The sequence below is a fragment of the Triticum urartu genome, chromosome 7A (assembly GCF_056163025.1).
Source record: "Triticum urartu cultivar PI428250 chromosome 7A, HENAU_Tu73, whole genome shotgun sequence".
Classification (NCBI taxonomy): Eukaryota; Viridiplantae; Streptophyta; class Magnoliopsida; order Poales; family Poaceae; genus Triticum; species Triticum urartu.
In genome coordinates, this window is record NC_141879.1 from 280,857,870 (window position 1) to 280,880,480 (window position 22,611).

The 22,611-nt window shown below is 51.2% G+C and overlaps 2 protein-coding genes across 2 annotated transcripts; both read left to right on the forward strand.

The window, feature by feature from the left end:
* The first annotated feature begins 11,194 nt into the window (after window positions 1–11,194).
* On the forward strand, window positions 11,195–16,601 carry LOC125524940 (glycine--tRNA ligase, mitochondrial 1). Its single transcript, XM_048689969.2, has 9 exons — window positions 11,195–11,740; window positions 12,770–13,152; window positions 13,237–13,354; window positions 14,195–14,389; window positions 14,552–14,776; window positions 14,949–15,008; window positions 15,238–15,318; window positions 15,418–15,823; window positions 16,074–16,601. The coding sequence occupies exons 1-9, from the start codon at window positions 11,219–11,221 to the stop codon at window positions 16,307–16,309; spliced, it is 2,226 nt and encodes a 741-aa protein (XP_048545926.2). The 5' UTR covers window positions 11,195–11,218; the 3' UTR covers window positions 16,310–16,601.
* Window positions 16,602–16,747: 146 nt separating this feature from the next.
* LOC125524941 (UPF0481 protein At3g47200) lies at window positions 16,748–18,501 on the forward strand. Its single transcript, XM_048689970.2, has one exon. It carries the CDS (start codon window positions 16,764–16,766, stop codon window positions 18,294–18,296), a length of 1,533 nt encoding a protein of 510 aa, XP_048545927.1. The 5' UTR covers window positions 16,748–16,763; the 3' UTR covers window positions 18,297–18,501.
* Window positions 18,502–22,611: the final 4,110 nt, after the last annotated feature.

Sequence of the window (22,611 nt, forward strand, 5' to 3'; positions counted from 1 at the left end):
TCAGATCAACCCTTTGCATGGGTGCCCCGGGGGGTTTATATAGGCCCACCCCCCGGGGGTACAATGGTAATCCGGCTAGGCGTGGGCCCCGGCCGTCTGTGTCTACGCTCGCCGGCTTCTGCGCCGGCTGCTGGGTCCCGTCGGCTGCCAGCTCCTTGGTCGACAGGCAGGCCCCACTGTCCAGGGCCTTGTCGGTGGCTGGTTACTGTTGCCTCAAACCTGGTGACGAGGGCTTCGCCGAGGTAAGTGTGGCTATAGTGTCGCCGACCGGTTGGCGATCGCTGTAGCCTCACCTCGTCTTGTCTCCTTAATGAGGTGTCTCCTTCGAGGGAGGAAGCAAGCCGGCTGTGGGGAGCCGGCCCTATCTTGGGCCGACTGGGGGAGGCCTGGCCGCCTTCGGGTGTCTCTCTGCCTGAAGGGGCCCACAGCCCGTGGGCCGCGCTGACAGCCCGTCGTGGGTGTCATCAGGGTCGACATGGCAACAGTGCCGCGCCGGACGGGTCATGGCCACCCCGTACGACGCACTGTGCAGGCGTGCTCCAGGATTCGGGGGTGGCGGGCTTTACTGTTGCCATGCCCCGTCACATCGCCGTTATGTGGATGCAAACTTCGAGGGTACGATCTTGACCGCTTTGTGGGAGTCGGCTTCTCACGGCCGGCTTCTTGGAGCCGGCCCTCCCGTGGCTTTCTTCATGAGGGCTAAAGCCGGGCCGCCTTCTGATAGTCGGTCTGGGAGACAGCCGACAAGGGGAAGGCGGCCCCACGTCTTGGATTCTTGAGGGCCGGATCGACGCATAATTTTTTCAGAAGGGCCGGGGGAGCCGGCTAGGCTACCCGTGGTCGTTTACTATGACAACTCCTTTGCAGTCAGATGCCCCTGGATTCGATTCAGATTCAAGTCCATGCATAGGGCTAATCCTTCTATAATCGCTAAAGCCTCCAAAGTAGCTGGGTCTCCTATTCTTAACACAACAGCAGAAGCACCCAAGAATACACCTGATTGGTCCCTGCACACTGCTCCAACAGCGCTGTCACGGCCTCCGCGTCCCACTGCTGCATCGACATTAAGCTTTGCAAAGCCATCCGGCTGTGCTATCCATCTCGCCATATGAGGTGTTGGAAACCTTCTTGTAGGATCATTGCCGCTGGTGGGTTTTGCCATCATTTCAATCTCTGTGAGGAACATGTTGATAAAGCTATGAATAGCATAAGGGCTCTTGTGGATATCCTCGTAGATTGCTTTCCTGCGTGCATCCCATATCGCCCATAGCGACACTACGAATCTTACGAACTCATCAGTAGGTAGGGCTTTTTTCATTGCAAACATCCACTTCTTCGGGCATTCATCCCTGTTGACACTCAGCTGATCCAGTATAGCCTCCGAGGACAAGGCCCATGTGCTCCTGCTTACCGCACACTCCAAAAGCGCGTGCTTCCATGTGTCATGAGCTCCACACAAGTGGCATGCTGCCGTAGTCGACATGTTTCGGTGTTTCAGCAACTCTCCCGCTGGTATTGAGTCCCTTGCTAGACGCCAAATAAACATCCTGACTTTCGACGGCACCTGCACTTTCCATATCGATTTCCATTCATCACTGTGTAGTGTTGTGTCAGATGCTTCTTGATGCCCCTCTAGCCAGCTTTCTCTGTTGATTTTTGTACGGACCAGCATATGATATGCCAAGCTAACAGTGAAGTTTCCACGCGGTTCCTCGCTCCAAGCCCAAAAATCATCGATTCGCCTCGTACAGAGTGGTATTTTCAGGATTGCCTCCGCATCCAGAGGGATGAAAACAGACCGGATATAATCTTCGTTCCACGAGGCGGTCGCTGCATTAATCAGTTCGGAAACCTTACGGGGTGGGTCTTGGACCAAGCTGTGAATCGGTCTCCTGAAACTCTCTCTAGGTAGACAATTGTGCTCCCAGATATGGGTAAATTCACCATGCCCAACTCTCTGAATAATACCTTGGGCCATGACATCTCTACTGTCTAGGATAGCCCTCCAGATTTGGGAAGGATGAGATCCCAACTCGGCTTGTAGCAGTGTGCATGATGGGAAATATATGGCCATCAGTATCCTTGCGCTCAAGGAGCCATGTTCTTGCAGGAGCCTCCATGCTTGCCTGGCAAGGAGTGAAAGATTGAAAAGTTCCATGTCTCGAAAGCCTAGGCCTCCCATATACTTTGGTTTAGTAATAACATCCCATGCTACCCATGCAGGCTTGCGCCTCCCCCTTTTACTCCCCCACCAAAACTGCTTGATGATCGATGGGACACTTTCACAGAGACCTCTTGGGAGTCTGAAGCAAGACATAGAGTAAACAAGTATTGCCTGAGCCACACTCTTGATAAGGACCTCTTTTCCTGTTGTAGACAAAAGTTTTTCCATCCAACCTTTCACTTTCTCCCATACTCTATCTCGCAAGTATTTAAATGTTCCATTTTTTGAGTGTCCCACATCAGTTGGCATTCCCAAATACTTATCACTGAGGGATTCATTCTGCACCTGGAGCAGGTTTTTAACATCTGTTCTCATATTCTCAGCACATCCTCTATTAAAAAAGATGGTGGACTTTGCTGTATTTACTCGCTGCCCTGATGCATTGCAATATGTCTCCAGCAGATTTGACACTCACTCTGCACTGGCCTTGAAAAGCAACAGGCTGTCATCTGCAAACAAAAGATGGTTAACGGTCGGGGCCGTGGGTGCCACCTTAATACCTACCAATGATGACTCAGAACTGGATTTCAGGAGGCACGAAAGGCCCTCTGCTGCAATCAATAAAAGGTAAGGGGAGAGGGGATCTCCCTGACGGATACCTCTGGATGGATAAAAAAAATCTAGCTTTTCTCCATTAAATAGCACTGAGAAAGAGACAGACGAGACCATGGCCATGATTGTGTGCACCCATGACTCAGCAAACCCCAATTTCTCCATAATAGCCTTCGGGTAAGGCCATTCAAGTCTGTCATATGCTTTCATCATGTCAAGCTTTAGAGCACAGTAACTATTGTTCCTCGATCTGTTGCGCTTCATAAAGTGTTGTAACGCCCTCGATGCGGCTATATCTCCCACGTGTCGAAGAACGACTTAGAGGCATAACCGCATTGAAAGCAATGTCGCAAGTGAGGTAATCTTCACACAACCCATGTAATACATAAGGGACAGAGGTACATAGTTGGCTTACAATCGCCACTTCACACAATACATGAATAAAGCATTACATCATCCAGATACAATCAAGGTCCGACTACGGAACCAAAATAAAAGAAGACTACCCCAAAAGCTACACAGATCCCCGATCAACCCCAACTGGGCTCCACTACTGATCAACTAGAACGAAACAACACAAAGGACAAGATCTTCATCGAGCTCCTCCTGAGCTTGGTTGCGTCATCTACACGGTAACCTCGGCACTTGCAAGATGGTTTTGGAAGTATCTGTGAGCCACAGGGACTCAGCAATCTCACACCCTCACGATCAAGACTATTTAAGCTTAAAGGTAAGGTAGTGGTATGAGGTGGAGCTGCAGCAAGCGACTAGCATATATGATGGCTAACATACGCAAATGAGAGCGAGAAGAGAAGGCAAAGCACGTTCGAGAAGTTATGATCAAGAAGTGATCCTAGCACAACCTACGTCAAACATAACTCCAACACCGTGTTCACTTTCCGGACCCCGCCGAGAAGAGACCATCACGGTAACACACGCGGTTGATGTATTTTAATTAAGGTCAACTTCAGGTTTTCTACAACCGGATATTAACAAATTCCCATCTGCCCATAACCGCGGGCACGGCTCTCGAAAGTTCAAAACCCTGCAGGGGTGTCCCAACTTAGCCCATCACAAGCTCTCACAGTCAACGAAGGATATTCCTTCTAGCGGGAAGACCCGATCAGACTCGGAATCCCGGTTACAAGACATCCTCGACAATGGTAAAACAAGTCCAGCAAGACCACCCGATGCGCCGACATCCCGATAGGAGCTGCACATATCTCGTTCTCAGGGCAACACCGGATAAGCAATCCGTACAACTAAAACCAGCCCTCGAGTTTCCCCGAGGTGGCGCTGCAAGGGGCTCTAGTTTGGACCAACACTTAGACAAGCACTGGCCCGGGGGGTTTAAAATAAAGATGACCCTTGGGCTGGCCTAACCCAAGGGAAAAAGGCTAGGTGGCAAATGGTAAAACCAATGTTGGGCCTTGCTGGAGGAGTTTTATTCAAAGCGAACTGTCAAGGGGTTCCCATTATAACCCAACCGCGTAAGGAACGCAAAATCCGGGAACATAACACCGATATGACGGAAACTAGGGTGGAAAGAGTGGAACAAAACACCAGGCATAAGGCCGAGCCTTCCACCCTTTACCAAGTATATAGATGCATTAATTAAATAAGATATATCGTGATGTCCCAACAAAATATCCATGTTCCAACATGGAACAAGCTTCAATCTTCACCTGCAACTAACAACGCTATAAGAGGGGCTGAGCAAAGCGGTAACATAGCCAAACAACGGTTTTCTAGGACAAGGTGGGTTAGAGGCTTGGTTTAACAATATGGGAGGCATGATAAGCAAGTGGTCGGTATCGCAGCATAGGCATAGCAAAAGAGCGAGCAACTAGCAAGCAAAGATAGAAGTGATTTCGAGGGTATGGTCATCTTGCCTGAGATCCCGCAAGAAAGAAGAACGAGTCCCTGAAGAAGACAAACGGACGTAGTCGAACGGTTCCTCACAAACGCGACGTTATCGGAACTAGCCCGAAGAAGCAACACCGGAAAGGAGCAAACAACATAATAAACAACCACCACATAAGCATGGCACGATGCACAACCAAGTATGATGCATGTCCGGTTTAATATGCATGGCATGGCAAAGTGCACAAGCAATCCTACAAATTAAGTGGAGCTCAATATGCAACGAGTTGCATATTGATGGAACACCACATGCCTTATTTAGTTCGATCTCGTTTAGGTACTCAACAATATTAAATGTTGCTAAACATGGCAAGAGGAGAGCATAAGGAAATCATCTATTTAGGCAAGTTTAAATGAGGCCGGAACGCCAAACAACAATTCCGGTAAAACCCCATATGCAATTAGCAATTTAAAGCAAACAACAATTTTAAACATTCTAATTGTTGTTATCATGATGCAGATGGCATGAATCAAGTTTATGCAATTTTTATGAAAATGTTGATAAGAGCATTATGAAGCATTTGTCACCGTGATGGAAAGGAAGGGGTGCCACGGCAACGACAACGAAAACGCTGCCACGACAGCGTTCCGGTTCCGGTAACTCGATTGAGATACCGATGCAAAGAGAAGTGTGCGGATGCGTGCAAAAGATGGTGGGGCGCTCCCAGATTCCGGATGTCCCACGAGACGATGGTAACAAGGCAAAAGAGGGGCAACGTGCATCGACAATTCGAGCACGGAGCAAGCACGAGCATCTCATACATCACACATGCATTAGTTCACGGGCGGTCATCTCGGCGGTTATACCTTTGAAGCGTGCATTATCGGAGCGGTTCGAGTCGGCGTAGAGGAAGTAGTGGAAGTAGACGTTCTCGGACGTCGAGGGAAGTAGTGGTTCACGAGACGGTAGTCGAAGTAGTCGTCCTATCGTTCATCGGCGATGGTAGTGGTTCACGGCGATGGTAGTCGTTCACGTTCTTAGTTGCACAATTTTTCATAGATGTTCGGGATCACGACGAGGGCTTGACGTCCATGGAGGCTTCGAGGGTCGACGGTAGTTGTTCTCGTATCATCGTGGAAGTGGTCGTACTCGGCGGTGGTGGTACTTGGCGTTTCGTTCGGTACTCGTTCGGACATCCAAGGTCTTGTCGGTGGTGTACTTGGCTGTCTCGTTCCGTCGGTCTTGCTGATCTCGGTAACGTGGTTGTACAATAGCGTCATCGAACTTGTCGAACCCGAACTCTTCGGGGGGCGTCGTGGTACTTGGCGAATCCGGATACGGTCTTAGAGCCACGGTCTTAGCATCAACAGAAAGCGGAGATGCATGAAGGGCGAAGTAGTACGCTGCTGCTGCACGCCAGGCCAGCAGGAGGAGGCTCTCGGGAGCCCGACACGCCTAGACCGATGCTGCTACAACCTCGGGCTGCTGGAGCACTTCGGAGCTGCTTCTCGCAGATCCCAAGGATGACGAGCAGGTGCAGGCAGAGGAGGACGGTGCTGGCGACGCTGGCCTTGATGGCGCCATGGGTTCCCTGGACGGCATCCGGCGAGGCTGGAAGATGGCATCCGCGGGGGTTTCAGAGAGGCGAGGTGGAAGGAGGATCCCGAGCGGCGGCGAGGATGGCCGGCGGCGAGGATGCAGCAGTGACGCGACGATGTGCAGCAGTGAGCTCAGCGGGGCCTCGGCGCCGACAAGGAGAAAGCCGCGGGGCAGGGACGCGCGGCGGCGAGGCAAGTCGACGAGGAGGAGCCTGCGAGGGACCCTGTCACGGAGGCAGTGGAGGTGAACAGGGACGCGGGCGCCACGGGAGGAGCCGGGAAGAGCAGCTGCAGCAGGACCATGGGGTTCGGCGCAAGGAAGAGCGAGAGGAGGGAGAGGGGATCGAGCGAAGGGAGAGACAAGGCGGCGCAGGAGGGAGAGATGGGATCGAGCACGCCTCCTGGCTCGATGCGTGCGTATGAGGTAGCGGCGCACTGGAGGGAACGAGGGAGAGGGGAGATGGGGATCGAGCTAGGGTTACGGGGGGAGCTTTACTGGGCCTTAGGGAGGCCGGCCCAGGGAGAGGAAAGGCTGCGCCTAGGGAGGTTTGGGCCGGAAGTGGATGGGCCCTAGAGAGGCCTGGGTCTCTCTTCTCCCTTAAGTCTTTAAAAAAACCTTCTAGAAATCAGAAAACCGCAAAGAAAGAAAGGAAAGGAAAGAAAGGATTAGAGGAAGGATTTGGGCATGCGGAATATTTTTCCGGACTCGCAAAAATATGATCGTTCAGAGAAAATAGAAAAGGCCATGATAGAAAGATTTAAATTCAAACTCATTTGATTTAATTTCAAATGATTTGAATGGGAAGTGGGTGATAGGAGGTCCAAAAATGTTCGGATACTTGGTGGAGCTCCGGAAAATAGAGAAAAGATATATAGCAAAGATAGAGGCCAAGAGTTGTGATAACTACAACATTGGGATTTTTACAAGTGTGTTATGGTGAATTTCAAATTAAAGAAATATTTTAATATAGCTCCCTACTACCGGGAGGATATGTTATAAAGAGAAGTCATCCTTCCCTCGATTTAAATGGATCGAAGATCCACACAAATTATTTAGTTGAGATGCAAAAGATTTATGACATGATGCAATGCACATGATGCAAAGATGAATGCAACAAACCAACAACTCACACGACGAAAACCCGGAAACCCTGGAAGGCATCTGAAGCTCCAGCCTTGGGGCGTCAAAAGTGTAGGCATTCATAAGCACAAATAATATTGTCCGTTATCAATCTTCCCGGCACAAAAGCGGACTGTTCCTCTGATATTATATCTGGCAACACCTGTTTTAATTTGTTCGCAATCACCTTCGAAGCGATCTTATATAAAACATTGCACAGGCTGATCGGTCTAAACTGGGACATGTGAGTCTGATTGGTTACCTTTGGTATTAGGACAAGGATCGTGCCATTGATTCTTTTGGGGCTTTCTTCCCCCTCGGACAATTCTGAGCACTATGTTAGTGACATCCTCCCAACACACGTCCCAATGTTTCTAATAAAACAGGGATGGAAAACCATCAAGCCCCGGAGCCTTCGTAGGGTACATCTGAAAAAGGGCCGTTTTTACCTCCTCCCGTGTATATGGGGCACATAGGTCCCTGTTCATGGCCGTTGTAACTTTGCACGGTACATGTTGAAGCACGTCTGCTATACCCTGCACTCCCTCTGATGCATAAAGTTCTTGGTAGAAATTGTTTGCCATGGCTTTTAACTAAGCTTTGTCCTCTACCATTACACCCAAAGTGTTCTGCAGCGCCCGGATCATATTTTTCTTCCTCCTCATGCTTGCTCGGAGGTGGAAGAATTTCGTGTTTTTGTCACCTGATGAGAGCCACTCAATTCTCGCCCGTTGTCTCCACATTATCTCTTCGCAGTGGTATAGTTCCACCAGTCTTTCATTGATCTTTAGTTCCACATGGCTTGGTGCTGCACGCAGTAGGTCGCCTTTCAGCTCATCCACCTTCTTCTTTAGTTCCTTTATCTCCCATTGCACGCTACCAAATGATTGTTTATTCCATCTGGTTAAACCCCTGGACACTCTCGACAGTTTATCTTGCAGCTGATGTACCGTAGCGCATGGTCCCATCGCTGCCCATTCTGTTTCAACTGTCCCCCTGAACTCCTCATGCTTTTCCCACATTGCCTCGTAACGGAAGGATCGGTTTTGCACTGTCTCATGTGCTCGGCCGAAATCCAGTAGTATGGGCCCATGATCCGAGGTTGCAGCCGAGAGATGCTCTACTGTCGCCATTGGGTAGCGCGCCATCCAATCAGTGTTAACCAGGGCACGGTCTAGCCTACATCTGGTGTAAGTGCCTCCCGCCACTCTTTTTTCAAACGTCCAAAATGGCCCTTGAAGCCGATGTCTAGCAACATGCAAACATCTGTGGCTTCTCGAAATGCTTGCATCTGGGCATTGCTACGTCTTCCGGTGCCCTCGTGTTTGTCTGGACGTAACACTCCATTGAAATCCCCCATGCACACCCAGGGGAGATTGCTCAAAGTGCTAATATTCTTCAGAACACTCCAAGTTTGATGCCTCAAGTTGGTTTGAGCCTCTCCGTATACAACTGTCAATCTCCACTTGTCGTGACCCTGTTCCTATACAGACACATCAAGATGGTAACAAGAGTAACCCAAAATCTCCACATTTATTTCATTATTCCAGAAAATCCCTAGTCCACCACTTCTACCTCGGCTATCCACCACATAAGAACTATCATATCCCAAAGTACCAGCTAAAGCTTCTACCCTAGAACCTTCTATTTGTGTTTCAACAATACACAAAAGGGTAGGGGCAAATTTCCTCGTGAATTCGCAAAGTTCTTGGACTGTCGCGGGGTTGCCCACACCGCGACAGTTCCAACACAAAGTACTCACTGGGATGGGCGGCGCTCCTTGAAGGAGCCCGCCAAATTCTTAACAACAGTACTTGGGATGTCCTTTGCTTCATCTTCTAGCCTTGTCCTCTTCGGATCCCTATGCAGCGTTGGGCTGACCATGTTATTTCCCATAACCACAAGAGCCAATTCAGTAGCATTTGGGCGCGTGTTGGATTGCAAGCCAGCACCTCCGCGATTCTGTCCAGGAGGTGTTCTGTCAACGCGCTTTCTACTCGCCTCATCCGTTGCCATATCATCTGTGACCTCCAGCTCGTCCTCCTAGTTTCCTGCCCCAAGATCCTCCTTCCCAGCAGTACGTTTTCCTCCTGATCTACCTCCTCTTCTGCCTCCTCGGCGACCCCGGTTGCCTCCTGGACCACGCCCAGGCCGCATAGTCCAGCTAGCCTGTAGGTCCTTGAAAACCAGAGACGATGGAGGGTGGACTCCATCACCATGTTCTTTGAAAACATGTCCCAGATGCCCACAAATTGCACACCAATCTGGCAAACGCTCATATTTCACCCGGTAGATTTGTCTCTTCTAATTCCTGATCAGAGACACTGCATTTTTAGGGGCTTGTGGACATTGACTCTGACCCAAACACGATAAAAATTTCCAGCGAAGTCAAACGAAGCCGCTTCTGAGAATAAGACTTCCCCTACTTTTGCAGCCAAGGACGGAACAAGATGTGCAAACAGGCTTGGTACATCATGGATCTGGATCCATATATCTATTGTGTCAAGCTTCACCTTAGATGGCTGAGTCTCCCCGTCATAGGGGGATATGATGACCGCATGACCTCTGAAATTCCATGGTCCCTCCAGCGTGACTCTCTCCCAATCGGCAAGGCAGTGGAATTGCATAGTGTACAGATTCGATTCAAGGGGCTTGAAGTTCACCGTCTGCGCGAGATCCCAGGCCGATCTCATGTTCCTGAAGAACCATCCCTGACTATAGGGTTTATCGATGTGCACACGTGCCACCGCCATCCATCTAGCAACATGTTGGGGGACAGCATCTTCATCCACCACTACATCATCCATGTCGTCCTCCTGGAGACCCAGCTCCGCCATGAGTTGCTCGATCTCTGTCGCGGAAGTGGAGCCGCCGGCAGACGCTGACCCTCCTGTACCTTCCGCAGCCATGACTGAAATCCTTACCCGATCTGAAGACACCGGGTAATGTTGAAGCCGAAAACCCTAGCCACCCGCCTGGACGAGAAGGGACAACAGACCCGGCACTCGGCGCAAACACGAGTGATCGCTGTTGGTCTACACGAGTTAGCGTGCGACATTGGAGGTCCTGGCTAGCGAGGCTAGCGTGCGACGTATCAAAATTTATTAGTACCACCTCGCGTATATGTTTTAAATTTAAACCGAAAGCGTAAATTCTCAGGAAGAAGTGTATTGTGACGGTGAACCCACGGAGTCAATCCGTGCTTTATCCCTGTGCTGCAAATCTTCATCGTCCGATACTAATGCCCCAATGGTCCAGATCACATTCCAACTATAGCTGTCAAAACGGGCCGGCCCGGCCCGGCACGGCACGGCCCATCCTAATCGTGCCTGGCACGGCTCGCCCCGCGAAGGCACGATTATTATACGGGCCGTGCCGTGCCGGCCCGCGTGCTACAGCCTGCAGCCCAGGCACGGCCCGTATGCTAATCGGGCCGGCCCATCGGCCCGCTAGGCCCGCTAATATGCCTCCTATTTTGCGCACTGGGCGTTTTTAGCCTATTTTTACCTGTTGGGCCACATTAGGATACATAAAAAAAATTAAAAAAAGATAACCAGGCCGTGCCGTGTCGGCCCGCGTGCTCGGCCTTCAGGCCCAGGCACGGCCCTTGGCGTGCCGCGTGCCGGGCCTGGCCCGTTTAGCACGTGCCGTGCCGTGCCGGCCCAGCTATCCCGGCCCGTTTGGCCACCTATAATCCCAACACACTGCCACTCTTGCGTAAACATCCCTCCAATACTCTATCACACACGAGGCACCTAACAAGCCAGGCCCGGATCACGCAGACACACTTCCACCGAATGGCAATAAGTTGGTAACACGAGGGTGGAAACGCACAACCGCCGCGACCTCGGACCCTGTCGATGGTGTTTATGCGATTCCGCCCCCAGCTTATCGCCTCCTCCCTCTCCCGAGCCCCTAAACCCAGCAGAACCCTAGCCCCACAGCCCCTCGCCGCCGCCGCGCGCCGCCGCTCCCTCACCGCGACCCTTTCCTTCTCCTCCTCCTCCTCCATGGCCGGGGCAGCACCCTCGGAAGAAGCGCTCCGCCGGGCGCTGGCGGAGAGGCAGGCGGCAGTGGACGCGCAGGCCGAGGCCGTGCGGTCACTCAAGGCCTCCGGCGCCAAGGTGGGCGTCGACGCGGCGGTCGAGGCGCTGAAGGCGCTAAAGATCGAGGCTGGCGCGGCCGCGCGCAGGCTGCAGGCCGCCGTCGGGTCCGGCGGAGGCGCGGCGCGGGAGGAGATGCGGCAGGCAGTGGGGAACACCCTCGAGCGGAAGCTCTTCTACATACCATCTTTCAAGATCTACCGCGGCGTCGCCGGCCTGTACGACTACGGTCCGCCCGGGTGTGCGGTCAAGTCCAACGTCCTGGCCTTCTGGAGGCAGGTGAGTGAGGCCGCCAGCCCATCTCGAAATGTCGTGGTTTATTTTTCATGCTTGTATCGTAGTCGATGTTGCCTAGCTGCTGCGATTTGATGTAGGGGTACTGGGGTAGCGATGATTTACCACTTGCACTGTGGTTTATGTGGAAATTGCATATGGAATCTTGATATTAAGCAAAGAAGACAGTTACCCATGTTTTAGTAAAGAATCTAGATATGGAATATTTCAAGTGCACACCTCTAAAGTCAATTAAACAAGCTGTTTTTAGTTTTTACATATCACTTGCATTTTCTGCTGCTGTAGTACTCGGATTACAATATGGCAATTTACTTATGACGAAGATTCCTGGTGTCAGTTCATTAGTACTAGTTGGCAAATATGGATTTTGTCGGGTCATTTCTATGCCTGATATTGGTGGATCAGTGTTCGATTTGCTTGTTTGTATTGGCATGGTTCTGTTTTTTTTCTGAATTAGTTTCTGTGCTTGATGTTGGTTGGATTTAGATGCTCCAATCCATATTGGGGTACTGGGGTAGCGATGATTTACTACTTGATGTTGCCTAGCTGCTGCAATTTGATGTAGGGGTACTGGGGTAGGGATGATTTACTACTTGCACTGTGTTTTATGTGGAACTTGCATATGGAATCTAGATATGGAAACTTACAAGTGCACACCTCTAAAGGCAATTAAACAAGCTTTTTTTAGTTTTTACATATCACTTGCATTTTCTGCCACTGCAGTACTCGAATTACATATGGCAATTTATTTATGACGAAGATTCCTGATGTCAATTCATTAGTACTAGTTGGCAAATATGGATTTTGTCAGTTCATTTCTATGCCTGATATTGGTGGAGATCAGGGTTCGATTTGCTAGCTTGTATTGGTACGGTTCTGTTTCTTTCTGAATTATTTTCTGTGCTTGATGTTGGTTGGGTTTAGATAGTAATATATTTTATGGCGCTGTATTTTATGACATCATCTCGTGCAATTTGTTCTGGGAAGATGCTAATTTCTCCATTCCTTTTCCAGCATTTTGTTTTGGAGGAGAATATGTTGGAGGTTGACTGCCCCTGTGTGACACCTGAGGTTGTCTTGAAGGCATCAGGGCACGTCGATAAGTTCACCGACCTCATGGTTAAGGATGAGAAGACAGGCACATGCTATCGTGCTGATCACCTGTTGAAAGATTTCTGCAAGGACAAACTTGAGAAGGATCTCACCTTGTCCCCTGAGACGGCTGCCGAGTTTAAGCGCGTCCTTGCTGTGTTAGATGACCTCTCACGAGAGGAACTCGGTGCAAAGATCAAGGAATATGGCATTGTTGCCCCTGATACAAAGAACCCACTCTCTGCTCCCTACCCATTCAATCTTATGTTCCAGACATCAATTGGCCCAACAGGTCTTAGCGTGGGGTAAGAAGATTACCAGTCACCACATTAATCATGTTTTTTGTGTTGAATTGATCAAACATGCTCATTTTTTGTGTGAACAAACAGGTATATGAGGCCAGAGACTGCACAGGGTATTTTTGTCAACTTCAAGGACTTGTACTACTACAATGGCCAAAAGCTTCCCTTTGCAGCAGCTCAAATTGGTCAAGCATTCCGTAACGAGGTCTGTGCTGTGTCACACCATGCTTTTGGCTTTCATTGGATTGTCAGTAACTGCCATTTCACTTGTTAATTCTTTGCATGTTTGCAATGGTATTATACTTCACTAACAGATTATTCTTCATATGATGATTCAGCACATAGTGTTTGCTTCATGAATTTAATCAAATGTTCAATCTCGACTTCTGTTTTTCATGGAATTTATGATTCTGTTGACTTAGACTACTACTGTTTTTATTAAAAATATTTATGCAACATGATTTTTAATGAATGATGGGCGTTCTTCATGTGGCAACAATACTGCTAAACCTAGACTTTTTTATATAGAGAATGTGTGGTGCTGTTGTTTAAACTACTCTACTTCTGTTTTTGTTAAAAATGTTTTGCAACATGATTTTTGAATGAATGGTTGTTGATCTTCATGCTGTGAAAAGAAGATGAACGGTAAATCTAGACTTTTTATACACAGAGTGTATTATGCTGTTGTTAAACTACCCACTTCCGCAACATGATTTTGAATGAATGATAGGTGATATACCTGTTTAAAATAAGATGCAACGTTCTCCATTTACATCACACTTCATATGATTGTTTTGAATACCTGCATGAACAATGTGATTTAAAATATGTGCTGTTATTTCATTATTCCATTTATATAAAACCTTCATTGCGTTCAGACTTGAATGCTTGGGAGAAATTTAGACCTGCTAACATACATGGCTAAACATACATTTGTCATGCACTATAATGTTAATAAACATTTGAAGAGTGGAAAATTCGCTTGCAGTAGTAAGATATATATCCTTTTCATCCACTCACTACTTTCTACTTATTTGACAATCAGATCTCTCCACGTCAAGGTCTTCTACGAGTGCGTGAATTCACATTGGCCGAGATTGAGCACTTCGTAGATCCTGAGGATAAGTCACATCCCAAGTTTGTTGATGTTGCTGATTTGGAGTTCTTGATGTTTCCGAGAGAGCTGCAGCTCTCAGGGGAGTCGGCCAAGTTAACGAAGCTTGCAGAAGCAGTTTCGAAGGTTTGAACTTGATGTCTATCTTATCTTTTGTTGAGTTACTTGTTTTTCTTCTTCCGTTTGGATTAGAGGCAGTTGAGTTAGTCACTTTTCATCTTCTTCCACTTTGGATTAGAGGTGGTTCGCTTCTATTTCTAGAACTTATAATATGTTTCTTCCTTACAGGGAACTGTTAATAATGAGACACTTGGTTACTTTATTGGAAGGGTCTATCTTTTCCTGACACGTTTGGGAATTGATAAGAGCCGATTGCGCTTCAGACAGCATCTACCTAATGAGATGGCTCATTATGCTGCTGACTGCTGGGATGCAGAGATTGAGTGTTCTTATGGATGGACAGAGTGTGTGGGCATTGCAGATAGATCTGCATATGATTTAAAAGCTCATTCTGTAAGCTATATCTCATCCCATGAATACTTTTGCAGTTACTGATTTTAGTCCTTTGGACATGTTGCAATTGAAATGGAAGTCGCTCCTTTCATTCATTAATATATTTAGTCTCGACTGTGTTCTTGAGTGTGCAACTAATGTTGATAATGCTTTCCTGATTGGTGTGTCATAGGAGAAAAGTGGCGTTCCACTTGTTGCTCATGAAAAGTTTTCAAAGCCTAGAGAAGTTGAGGTGAGTTATCTATCAGATTTGATTCTTCAGTATTTTTGGAGTCACTAATAATGTACCACTATTGAATAATGTGTGCTACTAGTTATGTTTTATTTTTGCTCCTGAAGGAGTATATTACAAGTTCCATCATCAAGAAGCATTCTTTCATGACATTATTACAGTCTTTGTCCTTTAATGCACAATCAATTAGGTCTACCATTAATATATCTGAATTTCCTTGCTGCTACAGAAACTTGTTATCGTGCCCTCAAAGAAAGACCTAGGGCTTGCTTTCAAGGGCAATCAGAAGATGGTGGTTGGAGCATTGGAGGTAACACATCTTGTGCTCTGTCTACAATTTCTTAGGCAAGTTTTATCATGTCTACCAAAGTAGAAACTTTTGTCATTGACTTTATTCTTGGACAAACAGGCTATGAGTGAGAAGGAAGCAATGGACATGAAGGCTGCACTGGAATCTAATGGGGAGACGAACTTCCAAGTTTGCACACTTGGAAAGGAAGTGGTGATTACAAAGAAAATGGTATCGATCAGTATGGAGAAGAAGCTGGAGCACCAGCGAGTCTTCACCCCTTCAGTTGTTGAGCCCTCATTTGGCATAGGGAGGATAATCTATTGTCTGTTTGAGCATTCCTTCTACACAAGACCTAGCAAATCAGAAGAGGAGCAGCTGAATGTCTTCCGGTTCCCTCCTATCGTGGCTCCTATCAAGTGCACTGTGTTCCCGCTGGTAAAGAATCAAGAGTTTGATGATGCCGCCAAAGTGCTTGATAAAGAATTAACAGCCGCAGGCATCTCACACATTATTGACACGACTGGTACGTGATATACCATATTGAGCAGGAAAATAGTTTCTCGACCATTACCTTTCTTAGCTTCTTATAAATAAAAAAAATAAAGAAACTTAAACAGCATTGTTTGTCATACCGCGAAGTATATCGTGGAATTTCATGATGGAAGCTGATGTGGCTGAATAGCTATATACACTGGGACATGTACAAATCACCATTGGACATAGCACCAAGGCTTACTAACTGCACATGCTCATATTGTTATTTGCTTCTGAAGGCATTTCTATCGGGAGGAGGTACGCAAGAACGGACGAGATCGGTGTTCCTTTTGCAGTAACTGTCGATTCTGCAACAGAGGTGACGATCCGAGAGAGGGACAGCAAACAGCAGGTGAGGGTGGGCATCGACGAGGTGGCATCGGTGGTGAAGGAGCTGACAGAAGGCCAAAGCACCTGGACCGATATTTCATTCAAGTATCCCAGCCATATCGGTCCCCAAGGTGACCAGGAGTAAGTTGTCTGGCTACAGTTTGCACCGTCCTCGTCCAGATCACCAAAACGTCAATTCATCTTCCAGTTGCCCGGTTGATACCGTACTGCTGTTGATGCGAGTTCTGCATGCATACATGCTGCAGACACCCGTACTTAGTTCACCCATTGTCATTATCTTACCTATACATTTCGAGAATGTTTTACCATACACACACAATGGAATTGACATCATCTACCATACATTTTGAGTCTTAAGGAGTACGTCAAGTTGTAATGAAGCTATTGAATTTTCAATCTTTCACCTACTTGTGGCATCTCTAGTGGACAGTCGAAGATTTTTCTCGCCGCCCATGTGTTGGAAGTCTTGTAAGGTGGCTCCGGGTCTCCCACGCATTCTCCTCCACTACCTTTGACGCCTGTTTAACACGGCCTGGTACACGGACATCGCCATTGTCTCCTGAGCGGTTTAGGTGAAGATGGACCCTGCGGCCCAGCCACTGCTCGCCACGGCGGAGCACGACCACGAGGCTGACGGGCGCATCGCCGTCGTGCCCGGGAACGGAAACAAACACGCCGAGGACGCAGAGGCGGAGGAGATGTCCACGTCCATGCAGAGCCGGTTGGAGGAGAGCGGCACAGCCTCGGCTGGCGCCGGCGACGAGGCGGACGAGGACGAAGAGATGGCATCGCGCATGCAGCAGCGTCTGGACGCGCTTCCGGGGAAGCCGCACGAGAGCGAGCCCTTCACCATCTTCCGGGTGGCGGGGCCCATGCGCGACCGCAACCGTCACCTCTACGAGCCGCAGATGGTCTCCGTCGGTCCCTTCCACCGGGGCGCCGCCCGCCTCCGCGCCATGGAGGAGCACAAGTGGCGCTACCTCCGCGACCTCCTCGCGCGGGGCCACGAGCCGCTCGCGTCCTACGCCCGCGCCGCGCGGGCCCTCGAACCCGCGGCGCGCCGCCGCTACGCTGAGCCCACCGAGGACCTCAGGCCGCGTGGCTTCGCCGAGATGCTCCTCCTCGACGGCTGCTTCATCATCGAGTTCTTCCTCAAGGGCGAGGACGGCGCCGCCGACGCGCTCATCGACGCCGCCTGGGCCATGCAGAATGTCTACAGCGACCTCTTCCTGCTCGAGAACCAGCTCCCCTTCTTCGTCCTCGAGCGCTTCTACGCCATCGCCACCGGCGGCCGAGGCCGCGACCACCTCGTCACCAGCCTCCTCGCCAAGTACCTCACCGTCGAGACACCGCAGGACGCCGCCACGGCGAAGCCCCCCGACGGCGAGATCCTCCACCTGCTGCACCTCTACTACCACTGGTTCCTCCCACCACAAGATGAGGACGCCGCCGTCCCTCCCGCTGGCGGCAACAACAAGGTCACCGAGGAGGAGGAGGCGTTCAACGAGTGGCTAGCCAAGCCCATGGACGAGCGCTTGCCGTGGCTGCTCCCCTCGGCGTCGGAGCTGGAGGACGCCGGCGTCACGTTCCGGGCCAAGAAGTCCCCCCGGAGCCTCGTCGACGTGACGTTCCGCGCCCGCGACGGCGTGCTCGAGATCCCGGCCGTGGAGAGCTACACGAACCGCGCCATGTTCGCCAACCTCCTCGCGTACGAGCAGAGCCGGGGCCGGTGGGAGCTGCAGCGCCTGATGAGCTACGTGGTGCTCATGGCGTCGGTGGCATCGCACGGGCGGCGCGACGTGGACATCCTGCAGCGGGCCGGGGTGTTCGTCAAGGGGGACGAGGAGACGGCGGCGTTCTACGCGCACCTTGGCGAGCTCTGCGGCGGTGCCGCCGCCGGCACACCGGGCGTCGCCAACAACTGCTACGCCGACATGTTCCGCGACGTGAGGGAGTACTGCGGCCGCAGCTGGAACAGGCACCGCGCCGTGCTCGCTCACGACTACTTCAGCAACCCGTGGACGAGCATGTCCGCCGCCGCCGCCGTGCTCCTGCTCGTCCTCACCGTCGTGCAGACCGTGTACACCGTGCTGCCGTATTACCACCCTTAATCATTGATCCATCATCCTGCATTCACGCATGCACCGAGTAGTCACAATCTTGGAGTACTCCCAGCGAAATAGTAACTGGTGAACGTTCGCCAGGGGGAAACTCCCAGCGAACGTCTTAGCTGCCACACGATCTTATTATGTAAACCTTTCAGCTTGAGCCGATTCTCCTGTCAATTTGCGTTGCTGTTCATATATATACGACATACGAGTGCTCCTACTTTGAATCCTGCAGGACGCTGGATTTCAGTTGATTCTCTTTCCGTGTCACGATACAGCCAAACGTTTTAGGGCATGTTCGGAATGCATGTATGCAAAACAAAGGAACGGGGAGAAATAGAGGAATAGGAAAGAAAAGTGGACTGAATAAAAGAGTAAGAGCAACTCCCGTTTCGTCCGTCCATGTTCGTTTGAATCACTGCGGTCGAGAACACCGGCCCAATGCGCCGACTCATTCCCAAAAGCCGTCCGCTTCGCGCCTGCGCCAACCCATTTCCGACCCAAAATTATGGTTGAAATACGTTCGCACCGCGTGTCTTCTCGGTGTCCGCCGCGGTCTCACTTGATGGGCACCCAACTACCACCCGTCGTGTAATTTATGACGACTACTGATAGCAAGCCCACTAGTCAGCCAGTGGAAGCGTCCTTTCTTAACCCACACGTGCGCGGGGCCTGGCCTCATCCACTTGCATCCACATCTGGCTCTGTCGGCGTTCTGGAAACCAGGGTATCCAGACTTGCCTGCCTGCGACCCACGGCGTGGCTCCATCAGCGGTCTGGTACGGCCCACCTTCAGCATCAACAACACAAGACCCTCACGAGGGGGCCAAGCCTCACGAGGCGGACGACGCAAAGACCTCCAGAAGAAGTGGCCTCCCTAGGCTGGATCCCGAGGAGCGGAGATTTCTATGCAGGCGCCTACCTCGTGAGGTTAAGGTGACGCAAGCCATGACGACCAAGGTCAGGCGGGCGCCAGCGGGCACGGTACAACAGGTTTCCTCTTTGGTGCTAAAGAGGCAAGCGCACGCGTGGAGTCCCGAGGAATCAGCCAAAGGTTTTCATTCCCGTGCTACAAGACCAAGACCGTCAGGACGGCAGGACGGAGGTCATCGCCGAGCCCATCATGATGTCACGACCAGAATCTTTGCAGACGAAGACCACGTTTCGCCAGGATAAGATGTACTATTTGTCTCCCTTCAAACTTGGCCGTTGTGGGATTCCTTTCCGCCTTCGTTTTGGGGGAAGAGGACCAAGGTCACTATAATATAGCTTAGCCATCACCATAGAGGGGGACGGATGAATCGAGCCATCAAAACTCTCATCAGCTCACATCAACACAAGAACATGCCTTCTGAGGTTGTTCTTCCTCTATACTAGTTTATCCTCAGCCTACCTCGAGGCTAATCCACCACAAAGTAGTAGTAGGGTTTTACACCGCAAGGTGGCCCGAACCTGGGTAAACTGCTGTGCCTCTCTCCTTTCCCGTTCATCGAGCTAGGCCGTGAGCTCGACGAGTTGGTAGACCGGGGAGATTGAGTTCTTCGCACGCACCTCAGAGTTCGAATCTTCCTTGGGTCTGCGGAGCCCCGAATCCGACATTTCACGCGTCAGGTAGGGGTGCGTCGCAGCCTCTCTCCCACCGGTCGATCCGCCACCGTTCCGCCGTCCTCATGGCCGATGCTCGTCGAGTTTGTGTTGAGCGCTGGGCTGCCCTCACCCCGCCCGCGTCACCCAAACAGCACCTGCGGGCGACGGCGCCCCCGTCATTCCCCATCACCTGCGGCAAATGCCGCCACCGGCCCCGCGGCCCATGAGCAGTAGGCTTCATCGCTGCAGCCTTCTGTGTGGCGCAATGGGCGCACCGCCACTCCATCACTGACTCCGGTGGCTGCTTCGTCTTCCCATGCTCGTCGCGGGCCGGCGAACGCGCAGGCCGTGCTGCTCATGGGCGCACGAGCTTCTGCGCTACCGCCCGACCGATGACCTCTACGAGGACTGGCTGGACCGCATTGCCGAGCTTGTCAGCACCGCTGGAGAGGCCCTTGCACCATCCCGCTCGCTGCCTCCCCCGTCGCCTCTCGCGGGCGACGTGGCTCACGATGCGCCTCCTCCGCCTCCCACGCAAGATGCCGCCCCCGAGCCAAGGCGTGAGGCCCCTCGGCGTGACCCGCCGCTCAGGGCGCTAGCGCACGACGAAGAAAGTTGCCAAGTGATGCAGCGGCCCCAAGGAGAGGCGCGTGTGCTCCCAGCACCGCCACGTCAAGACCGCGTGCCACCCGAGGCGGTGGTGCGGGAGCGCCAAGACCAGGCTCCCCCTCTGTGGTGGCCCCCATGAGCGCGGCGGGTTGCCGCGCGTTCACCCTAGAGCTGCGCCGCGTCGTTTGGTGTGGGAAGTTCAAGCCAGACCTGCCTCCAAGCTACGATGGCACCCCCAACTCTGCCGAGTTCCTCCAGCTCTACGAGCTGAGCATCGAGGCGGTCAACGGCAACGAGAAGGTCATGGCAAACTGGTTCCCTATGGCCCTCAAGGATGGGGCGTGCTCGTGGCTCCTGAACCTCCCCGCGGGATTGATCTCCTCCTGGGATGAAATGCGAGAGTGCTTCATCACCAACTTCCAGGGCACTCGCGACCGCGCTCCTACCGCGGGTGACCTGCGGCGCATCAAGCAGCAGCCAGGGGAGACCTTGCACAAATACATCCAGCGCTCAACAGCGTTCGTCTCAAGATCCCCAAGGTGTCGGATGAGGCCATCATTTCGGCGTTCACTAATGGCGTCCGGGATGTCAAGATGAAGGAGGAGCTCACCATACACGAGGACATGTGCTCGGCTCTGGAGATGTTCAACATGGCAACCAGATGCACGAGGGCCGAGGAAGGTCGCCTCTCCCTCCTGGAGCTCCCGGGGGCCGATCAGAGGACAAGAAGGCCAAGCCAAGGACATGAAGTGCAAGGGCCCAGCTATGCTCGTGGCTGAACCCAAGATGAAGCGCGGTTGTGACCACCCGAAGTCTTCCAAGGGCAGCCGCCCATTCTACATCTTCCACAACATGCATAGCCACAACACCAATGACTGCTAGGAGCTCAGGGCTATCCAAGACGGGCGCCTTGGCCAATGCCCCGAGCGCAACGACTGCGGCTACAGCCATGGAGGAGGCCGAGGTGGGGGACGCTGGGACAACCGCGACCCCTGCCAGGACTGGCGCGATCAGCCTCGTGAGGATCGCTGGCAGGGCCAGCCTCGCGAGGGCCCCTGGAGGATCAGTCTCGTGAGGACCGTCCTTAGGGCAATGCTGGCCTTCCTCCGCTGCCGCCACCACCAAGGAGGAATGACAACCACCACCAAGACGATGGGGCTGGGGGCTTCCAAGAGCCTCGTGCCATCGCTTGCATCCCAGGCGGCGCTGAGGCCCCCGCCTCCCATCACATCTTCAAGCGGTTCACTCGCAAGGTGAACGCGGCCCTCCCTAAGCTGGAGGCAACGCATCCGCTCAGGTGTTCCAAGTACACCATCACCTTCGACTCTACTGACCACTCAAGTGCGCGGCCACTGCCGGCACGCTCCTGATGCTCTGCTCGCCCACCATCAGCATCGTCCTCGCCACCAAGACACTTATCGATGGCGGCGCAGGGCTCAATGTCCTCTCCGTCGAGACGTTCGACACGCTCCAGGTGCCATACGACCAGTGATAACCCACAAGTATAGGGGATCGCAACAGTTTTCGATAAGTAAGAGTGTCGAACCCAACGAGGAGCTAAAGGTAGAACAAATATTCCCTCAAGTTCTGTCAACCACCGCTACAACTCTACGCACGCTTGACGTTCGCTTTACCTAGAACAAGTATGAAACTAGAAGTACTTTGTAGGTGTTGTTGGATAGGTTTGCAAGATAATAAAGAGCAAGTAAATAAAAAGTAGGGGCTGTTTAGGTAAAGACACAACTAAGTTAGTTTTAGTAAACAACTTTTTGTTACGAGAAAGTTATTTGTCCCTAGGCAATCGATAACTAGACCGGTAATCATTATTGCAGTTTCATATGAGGGAGAGGCACAAGCTAACATACTCTCTCTACTTGGATCATATGCACTTATGATTGGAACTCTAGCAAGCATTGATACCTCTCCAACGTATCTATAATTTTTGATTGCTCCATCCTATATTATCTACTGTTTTACACATTACTGGGCTTTATTATCCACTTTTATATTATTTTTGGGACTAACTTATTAACCGGAGGCCCAGCCCAGAATTGCTGTTTTTGCCTGTTTTAGGGTTTCGAAGAAAAGGAATATCAAACGGAGTCCAAACGGAATGAAACCT

Excerpts from the sequence above, each read along its gene's own strand:
- LOC125524940 (XM_048689969.2), top strand. The coding sequence starts at position 11,219 with ATGGTGTTTATGCGATTCCGCCCCCAGCTTATCGCCTCCTCCCTCTCC. Across the intron at positions 13,355-14,194 it reads GTCAAGCATTCCGTAACGAG|ATCTCTCCACGTCAAGGTCT; the intron begins GTCTGTGCTGTG and ends TTTGACAATCAG. Across the intron at positions 15,319-15,417 it reads TGGTGGTTGGAGCATTGGAG|GCTATGAGTGAGAAGGAAGC; the intron begins GTAACACATCTT and ends TTGGACAAACAG.
- LOC125524941 (XM_048689970.2), top strand. The coding sequence starts at position 16,764 with ATGGACCCTGCGGCCCAGCCACTGCTCGCCACGGCGGAGCACGACCAC.